Source organism: Phyllostomus discolor, chromosome 1 (genome assembly GCF_004126475.2).
Source record: "Phyllostomus discolor isolate MPI-MPIP mPhyDis1 chromosome 1, mPhyDis1.pri.v3, whole genome shotgun sequence".
Classification (NCBI taxonomy): domain Eukaryota; kingdom Metazoa; phylum Chordata; class Mammalia; order Chiroptera; family Phyllostomidae; genus Phyllostomus; species Phyllostomus discolor.
The window spans coordinates 169,085,476-169,102,970 of record NC_040903.2 but is presented as its reverse complement, the minus strand read 5'-3'; the positions used below and the strand labels follow the sequence as shown (position 1 = coordinate 169,102,970).

General features: G+C 37.7%; 1 protein-coding gene and 1 pseudogene across 1 annotated transcript in view; one reads left to right on the top strand and one right to left on the bottom strand.

Annotated features, from left to right (window-relative positions):
- Positions 1–14,332, bottom strand: part of MINDY2 (MINDY lysine 48 deubiquitinase 2) — an 87,649-nt gene extending 73,317 nt beyond the window's left edge. The window contains 1 exon segment of the mRNA XM_028505615.2: positions 13,321–14,332. Within this exon segment, the coding sequence (XP_028361416.1) occupies positions 13,321–14,172 (852 nt within the window). The 5' untranslated portion in view covers positions 14,173–14,332.
- A 480-nt stretch (positions 14,333–14,812) lies between these two features.
- Positions 14,813–16,915, top strand: LOC118502245 (annotated as a pseudogene).
- Positions 16,916–17,495: the final 580 nt, after the last annotated feature.

Here is a 17,495-nt window from a genome sequence, read left to right as displayed (position 1 = left end):
TTATTTCTTAGAGAGAGGAAAAGTAGGGCAGAGAGAGAGGGAGAGAAACATTGATATGCAGGAGAAGCATTGATCAGTTGCCTCTCATACACCCCCAACTGGGGATCTGGCATGTGCCCTGACCAGGAATCAAACTGGCAACTTTTGGGTTCACCAGCTGGCATTCACCACACTGAGCCACACAAGCCAGGGCTATATTTTTTAAATTGAAACTCATTGGCAATTACAGTCCCTGCCTATTTTTCTAAATAAATTTTTATTGAAACATGATTTATGCAATGTCTATTTGCTTTTGCACTATAGTAGCAGAGTTGAATTTTTGCAAGAGAGACCACATTAGCCCACAAAGACTTAAATATTTACTTTCTGGTCTTTTATAAGAAAAAGTTACTGATCCCTGCTTTAGATGATTTTAACTGTTATTATATAATATTTTATCAAAGTGCTTCAGTATTGCTTTTGAAAGTCTGATATTTAAACCAGTAGTATATTTTCACTGTGAATGTTTATATTCTGAAAACTATCAGACCACGCTGAAAGACCATTACACCTAGCAATATTTCTTGAATAAAATAAGACCTATACATTCATTTATTCCAGACATATTTACTACTGAAATATATTCACGAGAAAATTCCACAAACAAAGCTTATCATCTGTGCTTTGGTTAATGTAGTAATCCTGCTATAAAATTATCAAGTTAAGAAAAAAAAGGCACTAACAATACATACATTTGGGAAATACATTCTACAAACAAATTTCTGCAAACAGATCATTTTAGGGTTTAAGCCTTGGAATTTCCAAATAATAACTGCCTACCATGTATTGCTTCAAATATTTGGAATCCAAAATGACAACCTCTATACTGATTTTACAAGTGGGACAACAAATATACAAATATTTTAACTGCCTTATTCACAAGCATACTCAGTGGTATATTTCTTTCCTGAATCACAGCCACTAAAACTTCTAATATTCAACACTAGAAACAAAAGAGTAAAATAGTAAAGAAAAATGCCTGCCTCTCACTAATACTTGGGAGCCATCAACAGAGCTTAACGTTTTTAACCACAAAACGATATTCCCAAAAACTTGCTCCTCTTTTTGCTTTCCTCTATCACCATCACCTTAAAAAGCCAGTGCAAAGGTTTTATTAATGATCCTAAGACTTTTCCTCCTTTGTCTCTTTACACTTTATTAAAAGAAAAACAGGTTTTGGGATAGCTAGCTAAGAGTAAACAATTGTGGCATTCTGTCTGAACCACTAAATTTTAAATTTTACTATTAAAAATGAATAAATTATAACCTAGGTTCTCAGGTGTTCCTCTTTTAGTAATAATCTATAATGTTTATGAGTAAATGAGAGTACTTTGTACTTTAATGTATACTTGGAAGGTATTCTCTTAAGTAGTTTAAACAGCCTTCCTAAAACTTGAGCAAAGCATCTCATATAGTTCCAAATTAATGAGTCCAAATAAAATGAAGCTTTTTTCTCTAGAAAAATAATGTCCTATCTTATTTAAATAATATTTTATTGTATTAACCAGATTTCCTGAGCAAATTAATAAGCACAGCAAAAAAATTTAAATTAACAAAAGGAAATAGCTAATCCAACTCCAATTATTCAACCATAAGACAAACCTCATTAATTTAGCCCAATTATTTTGTAATCCTTAGTCATTTAGAGAGTGGTATGTTTTAGAACAGATCCAAATAAAACCAAAAATAAAAGCAACAAAATCTCTGTTTAAAGTGTTAACAGGCTCTGGCTGGCTAGCTCAGTTGGTTAGAGGGTTGACCCTATGCCCGAAGGCTGCAGACTCAATCTTTAGTCAGGGCACATGCAAGAGACTACCAAGAAATGCATAAATAGGTGGAACAGTGAAGTGATGTTTTCTCTCTCTCTCAAATCAATAAAAAAATTATTAAAGTGTTAATAAACTTAAAACAGAAATATAAAACATCCCAAAAGCACCATGTCAAGATTTTGATACCTATGATTTTGATATTCTGAAGAGGGAATAAAATTCAGGGGACCCAAAAATAACTAACAGATAAAAAGCAATTTATACAGGTGATTGTAAGTCATGGTAATTAACAGGCAAAAAACATTATTAAATGTTTCATTAGACTATAAATTAATAAGCACTCAAGAGACACATAGTTTGAGCCTTGACCGGTGGCTCAGAGTTGGCTGGGCATTATCCCACAAAGCAAAGGGTTGCCAGTTAGATTACCAGTTGGGACACAGGCCTGGGTTACAGTTCAGTCCCAGTCCTGGTCCAGGAGAGAGAGACAATCAATCGATGTTTCTCATATTGATGCTTCTTTCCCTTTCTTTCTCTCTCCCTTCCTCTCTCTAAAAGTAAATAAAATTTACAAAAAAGAAATACATAGCTTGAATTCTAACACCTCTTCAAAGTTGCAGAGATATTTGAGGAGATGAAAAATTAACAAAAGTTAGGAAAAAAACCTAAATGTATTAAACCTACTATTAATTGCCATTCAACTCACATGTTATCCTTAATCCACAACAATCCCATAAACCAGACATTATTACCTTCAGTCAAAGAATAAATGAAGGCATTAAAGAGTTAATTTGTTAAAGGTGGCAGTATTGTGAACTGAGATCTGACTTCCAAGCCAAATACCCTTTCCATTATACCAGCATTTACAGACTTTTGAAAACACCAAAACACTTTCTTTCAACAAAATCGTATGTAAAACACCATCTGAATTATATTCTTAAATGAAGAATTGACAGAACTTTGTGACCAATGAAAAGTGAAGGATAATGCAGAAAGAATAATTGAGCTTGACTCTAAGGCTCAGGAAACTTTAAAAATCAAGATCCATACAAGCAATAAAAATAAGAAATGTGATTGATTTCAGAGTTCTGCCCAAGACGGAAGGGTAGGCAGAAATGCTTCTCTTCCTTGCACAACCAAAAAAAAAAAAAAAAAGATAACCACCAATTTAAAAACAAAGAACAACCAAAACTGCCAGAAAAACATTTCCATGGAAGTCAAACCACCAAGGAGTTAAAGAAACATTCACCCAGTGTGCTGAGACAAAGAAATATGGCCCAAATGAAAGAACAGATCAAAACTCCAGAAAAAAGAACTAATCAATGAGGAGACAGACAATCTGTCTGATGCAGAGTTTAAAACACTGGTAATCAGGATGCTCAGAGAATTGACTAAGCTCAGTCACAAAATGAAGGAAGAAATGAAGGCTACACAAAGTGAACTAAAGGAAAATGTCCAGGGAACCAATAGTGAAGGGAAGGAAACCAGAACTCAAACCAATGACTTGAAACAAAAGGAAGAAATAAGCATCAAACCAGAACAGAATGAATAAACAAGAACTCAAAAAATGAGGAGAGGCTTAGGAACCTCTGGGACAAGTTTAAGTGTTCCAACATCCAAATCATGGAAGTGCCAGAAGGAGAAAAGGAAGAGTAAGATATTGAAAACTTATTTGAACAAATAATGAAGGAAAACTTCCCCAATCTGGCAAAGGAAATAGGCTTTCAGGAAGTCCAGAAAGCCCCAAGAGTCCCAAAAAGATTGGACCCAAGGAGGAGAACACCAAGACACATCATAGTTAAGTTACCCAAGATTAAAGATAAGGAGAGAATCTTAAAAGCATCAAGAGAAAAGGAGACAGTTACGACAAAGGAGTTCCCATAAGACTGTCAGCTGATTTCTCAAAAAAACAAAACAAAACCTTACAGGCAAGAAGTGGTTGGAAAGAAGTATTCAAAGTCAGGAAAGGCAAGGAAGGACCTACATGCAACATTACTCTATCCAGCAAAGCTATCATTTAGAATGGAAGGGCACATAAAGTGCTTCCCAGAGAAGGTCGAGTTAAAGGAGTTCACCATCACCAAGCCCATATTATATGAAATGTTAAAAGGACTTATCTAAGAAATAGAAGATCAAAAACTATGAAAAGTAAAATGACAACTAACTCACATCTATCAACAATTGAACCTAAAAAGCAAAAACAAAAACTAAGTAAACAACTAGAACAGGAACAGAATCACAGAAATGGAGATCACATGGAGGGTAATCAGTAAGGGTAATCCCAGGGAGGGGGTGGGAGAGAATGGGGGAAATAGATACAGGGAATAAGAAGCAGAATACATAGGCACAAAATAGGCAGGGGGAGATTAAGAATAGCCCAGGAAATGATAAAGCCAAAGAACTTATATGTACAACATGAACTGGGGGTGGGGTGGGTAATGCTGGAAGGTGAGCTGGGTGGTGCAGGGAGGAGGAGGATGAAAGGGAGAAAAAAATTGGGACACCTGTAATAGCATAATCAATAAAATATACTTGAAAAAAGACATTTGGTAAGGGAAGATAAGTTTGTAGAAGAAAATGATTCTGCTTCAGAACTATGAAGTTATGCTTGGCATTCAAACAGAAAGTTGAGTTGGAGCTCAAGAGACAACCACTTTTAATTTGTACATGAAATATTTGATTCCTGTGCTGCAGTCTACTTTTGCATTACTTATGCTAAAATGGACCAATTAAATAATGCAACCTCTTCTTAGTTCAAAGTTTACTAATTTTGATTGCTTAAAGAATTATATAGCATTTATAATATTTTCAGGTGGAATTACATAGAAATTAATTTTTGAAAAAATTAGAAATGTTATTAATGGGAATCAAAGGGAAGAAATGTAGCTTTTTTCAAAATAAGGACTGAAAAACTTAAGGGTCCTTTCAACATGCCTTTAATTTTGGCTAACAAATAAACTATGTAATACAAGCTATTATACATCATACTTTATATTTTAATTTCTTACATGTACTACTCATTTATTAAAATAATTACTGTTCTTAAAACACTAAAATTCAGACTTTTTAGTAAATCTAACTAACTTTCTACTTGTCAGTATTTCAAACCAGGAAAATTTTATAAAAGAACACCTCAACTTAGACCAATTTGAAACATTTCACCATTAATTTTACAATTTAGACCCTATTCTCAACCTATTTAAAACCATTAGGAATTGCAGATATATTCACACGTTAGAATGTCCTATTTTATATGCAATTCAAAGGGTTTTAGAGTAATGAAGAGTAATTTAGAGTAATGTTGTTACAGTGAAATTTACCAATAAAAGATTACTAATAAAAGAAGACATCTTTAGTTCAAAATTCACTGGGCTTATATTTAAGAAGCTTGGCAAGGTTACAAGGTTGAAATCTACCTCCCACCACCTCCCTTCCCTGCAAAAAAAAAAAAATCAAAGCTGACAGTGAAACTTTTACATTAATTGTTTGAAAGATAGATGGAAATAGGGTAAAACAAGAGACCAGTTGGAAGGCTTCTGAAGTAGTCCAGGTGAGAGATGAAGTCGGCCTGAACTATGGTAATAGTAGAGATAGTTACTAATTATTGAAAATGTAAAAAATGTACTTAAATGGATTATTTATTTTTAGAGAGGCAGGAAGAGAGAGAGAGAGAAAGAGAAACATTGATTTATTGTTCCATTTACTTATGCAGTCATTGGTTGATCCTTGTATGTGCCCTGACTGGAGACTGAACCCACAACCTTGGTGTATCAGGATGATGCTCCAATTAAGGGAGCTACGTGAGCCATGGCAAAGAATGTATTTAATAAACTATAAGAAAGGCAAGCTCATTCACCACAGAACCCAAGAAAGGCTCTGAAATTGGAAGTGTCAGATAATTCAGAAGGTGTGGGATAAAGCAAAAAGGACTAAAAATGGAAGAAATCTGTACACAAAGAACAGCTGGTACTAGATTCTCCAGGATTTGTTGGGGTGTCCACCCCACAGCCTGCAGGCTGTATGTAGCCCAGAATGGCTATGAATGCATCTCAAAACAAAATTGTAAACTTACTTAAAACCTTTTTTTTTTTGCTCATCAGTTTTTGTTAGTGCTTGTATGTTTAAGGTGTGGCCCAAGACAACTCCTCTTCTTCCAGTGGCTAAAGAAGAGTTATCTTGGACCACAACAACCTTCCAAAAGGTTGGATACCCCTGAAGGAATGATGAAGTCTATTTCTGCTTCTCTGACTTTATCATTGGTCCTTTCATCATGTTTTGTCTTAGACTTACTGCCCACATATAAGTCTAAGGGCATAAGTCATGTTTTCTTTAATTTGAACTTTCCAACCAACTATCCCAAGTAAGAGCTCAGGTTCTGGAGTGGGTAATAATCTTCCCTGGGCAAGTTATTTAAACTGTACATACCTCAATTTTCTGTATATCTAAAATAGTGACAATATCTATGAAGGAGTTCATGATGTGGTTTAAAAAAAAAAAGAGAAGATACATATAATGCATGTAAAATATTTAGTGTAGTACCTAAACATAAAAATAATTGAATACTTATCATTATTATTCAAAGCATATGATTTCTGGTACCACCTGTTCTCAAATTTCCTTTACCTGGGACTCAACATAGTCAAGGTTGGATGGGAAATGGGAAGGTTTTCCATGGAAGGATGATACCATAGTAAGGGAGAGGACAAAGTGAACACACTGCTAATAGGACAATCACCCACTGGCAGTTTTCATACTGTCATCAGCCCTTATGTACTTTATCTTGGAAATCCAAAGATACTACACCAATCCTATTTCTTAGAAGAGAATGGAAATGAAAGCCACTGAAGTGTTACTTGCATCTGTTGTGTAAACAAAACTCCATCACTGTGTGAAGTTTTTAAATCTCTTCTTAGAAAAAACAGGGTGGACAGAGGCTAAAATGGAATCTTTGGCTCACCTTGTGTTTTTCCATTTTTAAAAGTAATAATCACACTTGGAAATCCTCAAAAGAGCTTTCTGCCCACTCTAGGAAAATGGGAATATGAGAAAATTTGTGTGAATGCAATGTTCCTACAAGTAAAGGAGTGAAAGAAGCAAGAGGAGGTGTCTGTAATGTGTGAGAAAAGAAATCTCATCAAGGAGGAAGGAAGAACTAGAGCAAAAACTCACTGCTGGCAAGAGGCTCACCCTCATGGTGCCCCACTCTGCAGGTGATAATGACACATAGGATATAAACATTTGAACTTTGAACTTTCTGTTAATGGCCTTTTGCTCATTTTGCTATTGTGTTGCTCATCTTTTTCTTTCTAATTTATAAGGGCTCTTTGTAAATTAAGAAATTAGCTCTTATGCCCTGGCTGGTGTGGCTCAGTAGATTAAGCACCTGCCTGTAAACCAAGGGGTTGCCAGTTCGATTCCCAGTCAGGGCACAAGCCTGCATTGCAGGCCGGGTCCCTGATTGGGGATGTGTGAGAGACAACCACACATTCATGTTTTTCTCCTTTTCTTTCTCCCTCCCTTCCCCTTTCTCTAAAAGTAAATAAATACAATCTTTGGGAAAAAAAAAGAAATTAGCCCTTAGACACAGAATCTGGCAAACAGTTCTCTCAATTTGTAGTATGTGTTTTGATTTAGTTCCTGGTGGGTTTGGCAGGTGTAAAGGGGGGCTCTTTTTATCCTTTTTTTTAACCTTAGCTTTTTATTTTTTATAGAATCAAATGTATTAATTCTTATTTTACAGTTTCTAGGTTTAATGTCTGGAGAAACCAGTTTAATGTAAAAAAAAAAAGTCGTTTCAGAATCCTGGTTTTCCTCCCTTGACTTGGGGTAGGAGATGGTCTCAGCTACTAGTAAGCAAAGAAAAAGAGGGTGAAAAGAATTTCCTACTCAAGAACTAGGGAAGAAAGGAGATGTGATTCCAGCATCTTAAATCAGAACAACCTATTCATTTTTCTACTAAAATGCTACAAAATAATTAGATATTACAATAGTATATGTCCTCTATGGTAATGTATAGTATAAATTATACATAAGTTTTCTTGAGTGTGTGGCCCTCAGAACCTATAATATTCTTTCTATAAGACAACACAAGTGTGACAAAGCAGGGACTACCTTTATTATTAAATTAATACCTTAATAAACATAAAAACATTAAGGCAGAAATTTAAAAATGTCTCATAATGTAAAATTTAAATCATATGCAAAAGTAGAAAAATAAAAGCATAACGAACTTCAAAATCACTCAGATTCTACATTTGTAACATAAGGCCAGTATCATCAGAAACTAAATTTTATATTTTATATATCTTCTGACTTGTTGATTTTTATAATTAATCTAATTATGGTAAATGGTCACAGTCCTCCAAATACCTATAAATGACATCGTTTTTAATTGATAAAATGAAAAATTAAAGCTATAAAAACTATAAAAACATCATGTATAGCCTAAGGTAAAGAAGCAAATTGAAAATGCAGTCCAAGACATGAATTTGAGTAAACAACCTGATGTCAGTTAAAAACTTAGAAAGCTGAGCTTGAATTAATTTAATAAATCAATTAAAGTCAAATAAATTAATTGATTTATCGGATTATCACAGCTTAACTATTTACAGATTGTGAATGATCACTTACCTCTCCATCAGTCCAAAGCCAACACTTGTAATTAAAACTCCAACATTTCCAGTTCAGTACGTAACCTGCTTGATAATTTTAACTGTCATCTCTCATTCAGAACCACGGCATTTACTTCCTTTGAATAACTTATTTTCTCCCAATATGTTCAGTTTATTGATTTTCTCATTATGTCATCTTCCCAAAAGAAATGATCAACTGTTTTACTTTTTACTCTGATTCCACTGAGTCTCCATGAATCAAACCTTGAAAAACCCAATCCCTGATAACCCGAACTAGCCATTTTTCTGGCTATTTCCAGGTATAAGACAACCACTAGGAAAAAAACAATGACAATAATAAAGCAAAATTGATATACTAAGTTTTTTTTAAACATCCTAATTTATTCATTGCTACTTACTACTTTCTATTTATGCCTCAAATTCCTAGGCATAATCTCCAATGAGATTAAAATTTATTTAAAATACAATGTTCTTTTCTCACAAAACCAACCCCTCATACTTTACAACCTCTTCCCTTCTTAAGTACTGACAAGTTTGATAGTTATTATTGATGAGGTCAACTGTTTACTCTGTCAAAATGGAAAACGAGGAAATTCCCATCTGCCTCTAGATCTTAACATAACCTTGTCTCTGTATGTATCTGCCTTGTCCAATGCCTTCCTTACTTCAGAAAATGAGATTGTTTTTCCTTTCCTCTGAAAAGAACTTTACCACCTATTCTGAGGAGTCTGTATTATCCTGACATTTCAGGGACCTTGTCCTCATACCTGTCCTTTTCAGCAAAATCTTTCCCACTCCACCAGCTCCTTGATGCTGTTGCATTTGACAATGATAACTAACCACTTTTTTATTATAGTTTCTCTCCCAGACTACTATCATGCCATTTTCCTATTTCTAGTTCTTATTCACATCTCAAATTGTGTCTATACTGGTTTCTTTTATACACTCTCTCCCTTAATGCTTAACATTCCCTTCTCCCCACAAAGTTTAATCTTTATTCTTGTTTTCTCTATATCTACTAAAGAATGGGGTGGAAGAGGAAGTGAGGAAATAGAGGATAGGGAAGATTTTAATGCTAGCAATTTGTAGTTCCTCACATATATTGGGGTGGAAAAAGTTGACAACTATTACTCACCGCTCTCATTTATTCTCATAGCTACCATCCTTACATGTATGTAATATTTCGCCAATTCAATTTTTCTCAATAATTCTGACCTCTTTCCCGAGACCCAGTCCATGTTTCTAGAGGCACAATAAACATTTACATTTTTATGTCCCATGAGACATTTCCAGCCTGACCCAATCAAACTTTGACATCAACTTTCCCATCTTAAACACCTCTAGCTCTGGCCAGTGTGACTCAGTTGGTTGGGTGTTGTCCTGAAAACTGAAAGGTTGCCAGTTTGACTCCCAGTCAGGGCACATGTCTAGGTTGTGGGTTTGATCCCCACTGGGGCACATGCTAGAGGCAACCAATTGATGTTTCTTTCTCACACTGATGTTTCTTTCCCTTTCTCCTTCCCTCCTCCTCTCTGTAAAATCAATCAGCATGTTGTTGGGTAAGAATAAAAAAATAAATAAAATTAAATTTTAAAAAAGCTAAAATATAAAGCACCTCCTCTATCTTTTGAATGACAGCAAAACCCTCCATTACCCAGATAAGAAAAAGTGGTGTCACCTACTTCATTTCCTATATCCAGGTAGCGATCAATTCATCATTTAGGCTGTGACATCGAAGAAAAGGGGCAAAGAATTCCCCATCCAAAAGAGCTATTCTCATCAATTCTTCCTGCAACACTCATTGTAGGTTTACTTCTAGTCTAATCTCAAAAAAAAAAAAATCACTTTCACCATGTCATTACTCTGTCCAGTAATTTATAATGGCTCCCTATTATTAGTTACATATTAAGTTTAAATACCCCCAGTGACAGGTGCTCTGAAATCTAACAACTACCTTTATACACTATTTACTATTTTTCTGTACTATAGTATTTCTCACACTTTTTGGTCTCAGGACCATCTATGGTCCTAAAATTATTGAGGATCCTCAAGAGCTTTTGTCTATGTGGGTTACATCTATCAATACTTACTGTACTGAAAATGAAAATTGAAGAAAATTTTAAACACAAAAATACACAAGTACATATTCCATTAACTGTCAGAGCAATGATGTCATCATACATCATGCAGCCTGGAAAGCTCTATCGTCACTTGTGAGAGAATGAGAGTGACAAGGCAAATAACATTTTAGTATTATTATGAAAATAGTTTTGACCTCTAACACCTGTAACTCACTTTAAGTACATTCCTCTACCCAAGACCAGAGTGGCTCAGTCCGTTGGGTGTGAAAGGTCACTGGTTTGATTCCTGGTTAGAGCACATGCTTGCAATGCAGTTCTGTCCCTGGTTGGGGTTCATATGGGAGACAACTGACTGATGTTTCTCTCCCTCTCTTTCTTCCTCCCTTCCCCACTCTCTTAAAAATAAATAAACCTTAAAAAAAAGCTCCTTTATCTGACCTTGATTTTTTAACCCTTGTCCCAATCATTGATGATTACTGATTATTAACTGTCGTGTGCAGCAATAGCCTGGAGACAGAAAGAAAGCTAAGAACCACAGATTTATAAAATAATCTCCAAATTCATTAGCATGCCTACTTATTAACAGTCTAACCTCATCTATTAATTTTATTTTCTCCTATTGCATTTTCTTTCCCTCCTCCACTGTACTGCCCAAGTAGAACAAACCTGTTTCTGCTTTAGCATCTTTGAATACACTATTCCCTCTGCCTGGAAGGCCTTCTCTCACTCATTCTTCAGACCCACTTCATAGGTTACCAATTCTTGGAAGCTTTCTCTTGACACAACACATCCCCAGTCACCCTTTTCTCTGTAATTCCATAGTACATTAAGAACTTCTCACTTTGCACCATAATTATTATTCACATGTCTCTCTCCCCACCAACAGTGAACTATATGAGGGCAGACTTGCACCTTACTGGACTTTGTATTTCTAGGCCCTCACACATTTGATCATTCACTTGAAGTCATGTCTCTCAAAGAGTCAGTTTAATGCTCATCTATAGTACTTGTTCCCTCCCCTGAACTTCTGTAGTACTATATAGAACTTAAGAATGACAAGCTTAAAGGAAACTGTTACAACCTTCCTACAAAAAGATGAGGAACTTTGGACCATAGGATCAAATCTAATTCCCTAGTCTAACATTCAAGGGCCTGCCTGCATCAAGTGTCTCTATTTTACCTTCTAAATTTTATTTCCTATTATTCTCTAATATGAACTGACCACTTCTGTCATCCAACACACACACACACACTCCATTCTATTCCCCCCCCTCTTTTGTTTAGATTCTTCTATCTCCTAGGAATTCCATTTCCTTGTTATTTTAAATTCTGTTTTTCTTTTTTTTAAAAGATTTTATTTATTTATTTTTTAGAGAAGGAAGGGAGGGAGAGAGAGAGAAACATCAATGTGCGGTTGCTGGGGGTCATGGCCTGCAACCCAGGCATGTACCCTGACTGGGAATTGAACCTGCGACACTTTGGTTCGCAGCCCATGCTCAATCCACTGAGCTACGCCAGCCAGGGCAAATTCTGTTTACAGAATTGGTTCAAGACCCAAAAATTCCATGATCTCTCTGGAACTAGGCCAGACTAAAGGCAAATTTCTCCTTCTGGGATACCTAATGCATTTCAATCAGTTTCCTATAACCTAGTATTTATAGTGTATTGTTTTGCATTGTTTTTTAATACTTTTTAAGTAAATGCTGCAATCCCAGATAGCTTGACAGCCCTTTAAGAGTAGGCACAATTTTAATTCAAAATGTGTGAGTACCAGTATGTACCAGATACTGGTAAGGTTTCTAATCTGACATTTTTTGCATTGACCCTTTGCAGTAACAGGAAGACAAAGACATGCAATAAATGATATTTCCTTAACTTGATTTCCTCCCTAACTGGTCAGAATACTCCAGGTTGCCTTTTCTAGGTAACATTTTATCTATAGAAATAATGATCAATTTGAAAACAAATTATGCTATGAGATTTATCTTCACAGCACCTTAAAACTGCCAGCTCGAATAAGACTCTATTTATAGGTAACTCACTTTGAGTCCTCAACATACTTTTGAAGACCCTTCCCTTTTATGCTCCTTTATCCTGAATACATCTTTTCTTATTTTAGTTGTTACAATTTTAGCTCCCTTAACATATTCTGATGCACAGTTACCGGTGATAATATAGAACTCTTTAAGAAGAGCCAAAGAAATGAGGCAAATAAAAATCATGCATAAACAGAAAATGTAATTTTTGAAAACCAAGAAATTATGGTAATTGGGCTTCAGACCAATGCATTTCCTTAAATGGAATTTGTCTAAGGGGCCACATCTTCCCTATCACCATTTCTTTAAGTACCCACACCCAAATGGAGCAAGAATTAGTTGGAAAATAGACTAAACATAACCATTAGGGCTTGGTCCCTGACATCATGGGCTGTTGATAACTTCTGAAAATCATTCTCCCCTATTATTCATATTTCGCATATGTGATAAAGTCGGTAAGAAGAAACAACACAGAAAAATATAGTTTAAAAATGATCGTAGGGTTTAGGATGCTCTAAGTCCTGTTTTGTTTTGGGTTTTTTGGTAAGTATATTAAACTCTTATTTAAACACTACAAGAGAGACCTGAGGTTGCCAGCAATTCTTTAAACAAAGGAGTCCCAGAATGAATTTCATATAATAAGAAAAGGGAACTGATGAGTGAGGAAAGAAAGGAGGAAGCCATCAGCTGATATGCAGTAGCTCCCCTACCCCGTTTACCTCCTCCCCCAAAGCGGTAGGAAATAGGAAGCTGCACAATGTACCTTCCAGGCCAGAAGCAAAACATTGAGGATGGCCAGCAAAGGGCAGGGTCCGTTCTCATTCTGGGTGATGATGGGTGTGTTCTCTTCCTTCCACTGGATCCACTTGATGTGATAGACAGATTGTCCCGGGAAGCGTTCCTTGGAGGCCGCGAGTACCTGAGCTGCCTCCCCACCCTCCTCCTCCTCCCCTCCGCACAGAGGCACAGCCCCGGGCAACACCGGCGCGCCGCCCTCCTCCTCCTCCTCCGGGACCCTGCTCTCAGCTCCTTCCTCACTATTGAACTCGGAGCTACTGGGGAAAGAATGCAGGTTAGAGAACGACTCCAGGGAATCCAGGCTCAGCGATTCCCCGGGAGGGCTCGGGTCGCTGCAACTGCTGCTGAGGCCGCCGGCACTGCTGGGCTCTTCGGAGCCCGCGGCCGCCAACTCTGGCCGGCAGGTGCCGGCGAGATCAGGCCGGGCGCCGGAGTCTCCAGCAGGACCCAACCCCTGGCCCGCTCCGGCCTCGGGTGTCTCCGGGGAAGCGGTCACCTTGTGCTGCCCTCTCAGTGGCACCTTCTGGGCAGCAGGATTCTCTAAGTCGCTCTCCTGCAAGTCCAAGCCGGGTAAGGAGCTGCAGGGTCCAGGAACCTGCGGAGCGCTGGTGGGAGAGACCGTGTCCGGGAGGCTTCTCCCAGCGGCCGCCGCCCCCTGCCCATTCCCGCCGCCGCTCTCCGCCGCCCATACTTCGGGACCATCCCCTGCGGCGAGCCTGGTCTCCTGTCGTCCTTCCTGCGGAGAAGCTGTCCCTGGCGCTGGCCCGGGGGCCACCCCGTGTTCTAGCGGCTGCAGGCTCTCGGGGCCGCTCTCCATACCCAGCCGCCCGGCCCTTGCTCTAAAGAGACCGCGGCGGGTTCTCCTCAGACAGCACCTCCGACGCCATAACAGCGGCACTGGCAGCTACAGCGCCCTAGCGGAGCCGCGGCCTGGCACGTCACGGGGAAGGGCGCCGGGAGCGCGCGCGCGCTGCCGCCGCGCGGTCAACCAGCTCTGGGCGTGTCTGCGCGCGCCTGCGCGCCGCCGGTGACGGCGAACCTAGCGGCCCTGCCGGAGCGCTCGCTGGGAAGGCGTGGCATAGCGGGCGTGGCCAAGAGGAAAACATCCTCTCACTTTGTGACCGGAAGTTGAACTCCGGGGCAGCTCGACCACAACTGGCTTATTTAAAGACTAGGCAGCTGGTTTACAGCTTGGCTGAGATCCTGAAGGGCTGGGTCTTGTGTGTCCTGGCTTTGGGCTTGGAAGTGAGGAGTTGGCGGTGGTTGCTGTATTTGGAAAAGAGCTCGCTCGCCTTGGGAGGGTTCAGATTTGCTTCCCTACCTTGTCATATAGAAAATTGAAGGAAATTCTTACAAAATGCAGATTTCAAAGGCTAGGATCAACTTGAGGTGTCTGGATTACTACCCTGCACCAATTCTAGTCTCCCTCCTTGTTGGCCGAGAAACTGCTTCTACAGCTCTGCATGGGGCATCAGTGCAGTTGCGGATATTAGCTTTCACGGGGAAAAAAAAATAGTGGGCAATTTAGGCCAATAATAATAAATTAGCTTGTTCTTGAATAAGCCAAGTCTGCGGTTTTGTTAACTTGGCCTCATTTTGCCTAGGTAGGAAGAGCCGGTTCCTGAAAAAGTGACTTTTCTAATTTGAACTGACCCCCCTTAAGGCCATTCAATTTATCAGAGAGGTCAGAGTAAGCTGGAAGTTTTGTGGGTGACAAAATGGATCTGGCTCCTATTTAAACCTGTTCCAGACAAGGGCTCCCCGCTTTTTTAATCTTTCAATATTTTCTAAGGTCTGGGGGAAACAGAAATTGACAACACAGCTTTTCCTTTGTGGTCAGACATATAAATGCCTGATACCTAATAGAATGTAATCTTTTGTATCTCTTCTGGCTGGAAATGATAGACAAAATTTCAAAGCAGTGTTTCATTTACTCATTTAACACATTTCAGTACCAAGTATATTGCTGGATACTGTGTTTGACCCTGGGGAGGCCATGGTGATTAAGAGAAAGGGCATGGTTTTTACTGTCAAATGCTTTTTTCTTATTGCTATATTTTAATTTTTTAATCGTCACCCAAAGATATGTTTTTATTGATTTTAGAGTAAGGGAAAGACAGACAGAACATGGATGGTAGAGAGAAACATGGATGGATTGCCTCCCTTACATTCCCTGAGGGGAATGGAACCCTCAGCACAGGCATGTGCCACAACCTGATCAAATGGCAACCTTTTGGTGCAGGGAAGGATGCTCCAGCCTACTGAGCCACTCGGCCAGGGCTTATTGCTATATTTGTAATACTTGCTTGGGAAGTGTGGTTTCCTGAGAAGGCAGAAGATAGAGCTTCTTCCATGTTTTTACATTGACAACAATATTATGATGTTTATTCAAGTCTTGGAAGAGAGGGAAATTAGAAAAGGTAATGGAAAGCTTATTCAGACTATAGAATTTAGGAGCTTTGTGTTTTGGTTTTCAGTAACATAATTCCCATCCACAAGGAACAAATACAATTTTTCAAATTAGAGTTTGTCAGTGAGTCGTGAGCAAGCCAGCACCTGGTCTGTTAGGAAGTAGGAGCGAGCAATGCCTAAGTCAAAGGAACTTGTTTCTTGAAGCTTTTGTGTCAGCAATTCTGACAATGAAGTTGACAAAAAAGTTAAAGAGGGAAAAAGCAAGTTACTTCAGAAAAACCTGTAAAGAAGCAAAAGAGGTGACACTTCAAGAGCCCTGTCATTTTCTAAGCAGAGAAGCAAGCAGCAGCAGAGGTGGATAACATGTTTCAGACAAGAACATGAGATACATTGGCATTCAGAATTTGAAAAGAAAAATCCTAATTGATATTCAAGAATATTGGATGGATCCAGAAGGTGAAATAAAACCAGGAGGAACAGGTACTTCTTTAAATCTCAAGCAATGGAGCATTTGAAGGAATAGAGTTCTGACATTGATAATGCCGTAAGAAAACTGTAAAATCAGAGTCATATAAAACTCATACTGTTCTAGTTTTTTTAATGACTTTTTACATTGGATTTTGTTTTCTAAACATTGTTTTCCAAGCTATTGTATATTTGAATTGCAGAACAAGTTGTAAGAATATGTTTTTTTTAATTGTGCATTATTAAAAATGTTCTGAGTGAAGCTCATTGTCAACTTCATCAAGGAGGGTTGTATTGTGCCCACCACCTAGTGTAAAATAAAATCAAGTAATACAATCTTAACTGCTGTGGCCTTCTTTGATCAGAAGAATTGGTACTATTTAAGGCCTAAAGCTTATAGACCTTTTAATTTCAACCTTTTACATTCAAAAGGATTTGTAATGTTTTGAATCAAAAAACTTTTGTTGAAATCCATAGTTGATCTGCCTTCTTCTAAACAAATGTCCAGTGATACTTCATTTCCCCATTTAATCTTTACTTCATTCTCCTTCAATAACTTATATTCAATTTTCATTTTCCTTTTTGCTCTTTTTCTTAAATATATTATGCTAATCTGGAAAGACAGTGAAACTGTAAAAATGTTAGTTATCTTCATAAGGTACTTGTAATTAGAATATTATATGAGAACTACAAAAAGTTAAAAATTTTCCCTGAAAAACAGTTGTGAATGTAAACAGGTTAAGATATTTGCTGCTGGACTAAGCACTTTGTAATATTTAAGGCCATTAAGTGCAAATGAGAATATTATAGATTTCAGGAAATTGAGAATTTAGCATGGTTCCTTGATTATGAAAAGGAGAGTTGTAAAGGTATATAATATGAGTAGATTGAATGAATGCATCATTTACAGACCAGAAACTGTAGTAGAGCCAAAACCCATTTCATTTAAAAGTTGTAGATATTATTTACTGATTTATTTCCATGGAAGATGAGAATTTAGTTCTTTTCTCTCATACCATTCTTCCTCTTCTGGCTCCAATCTCATAATTATTTCAAAAAAAATTTAATTAAAGTACTCAAAGTTTAAAGCATTAGATACATGTGAATATTATTCACCAGTAAATGAGGTATTTTACTGTGGCTGTGATTACATTTCTTTTCTTGCTAAACTTTTTGTTTTTCTTGGAATTAAAAATTTCCTTGTATTTTGTCTGTGTGCTTAACTCTTCATCTACCACTAACTCAGCCACAGACTGACCAGTA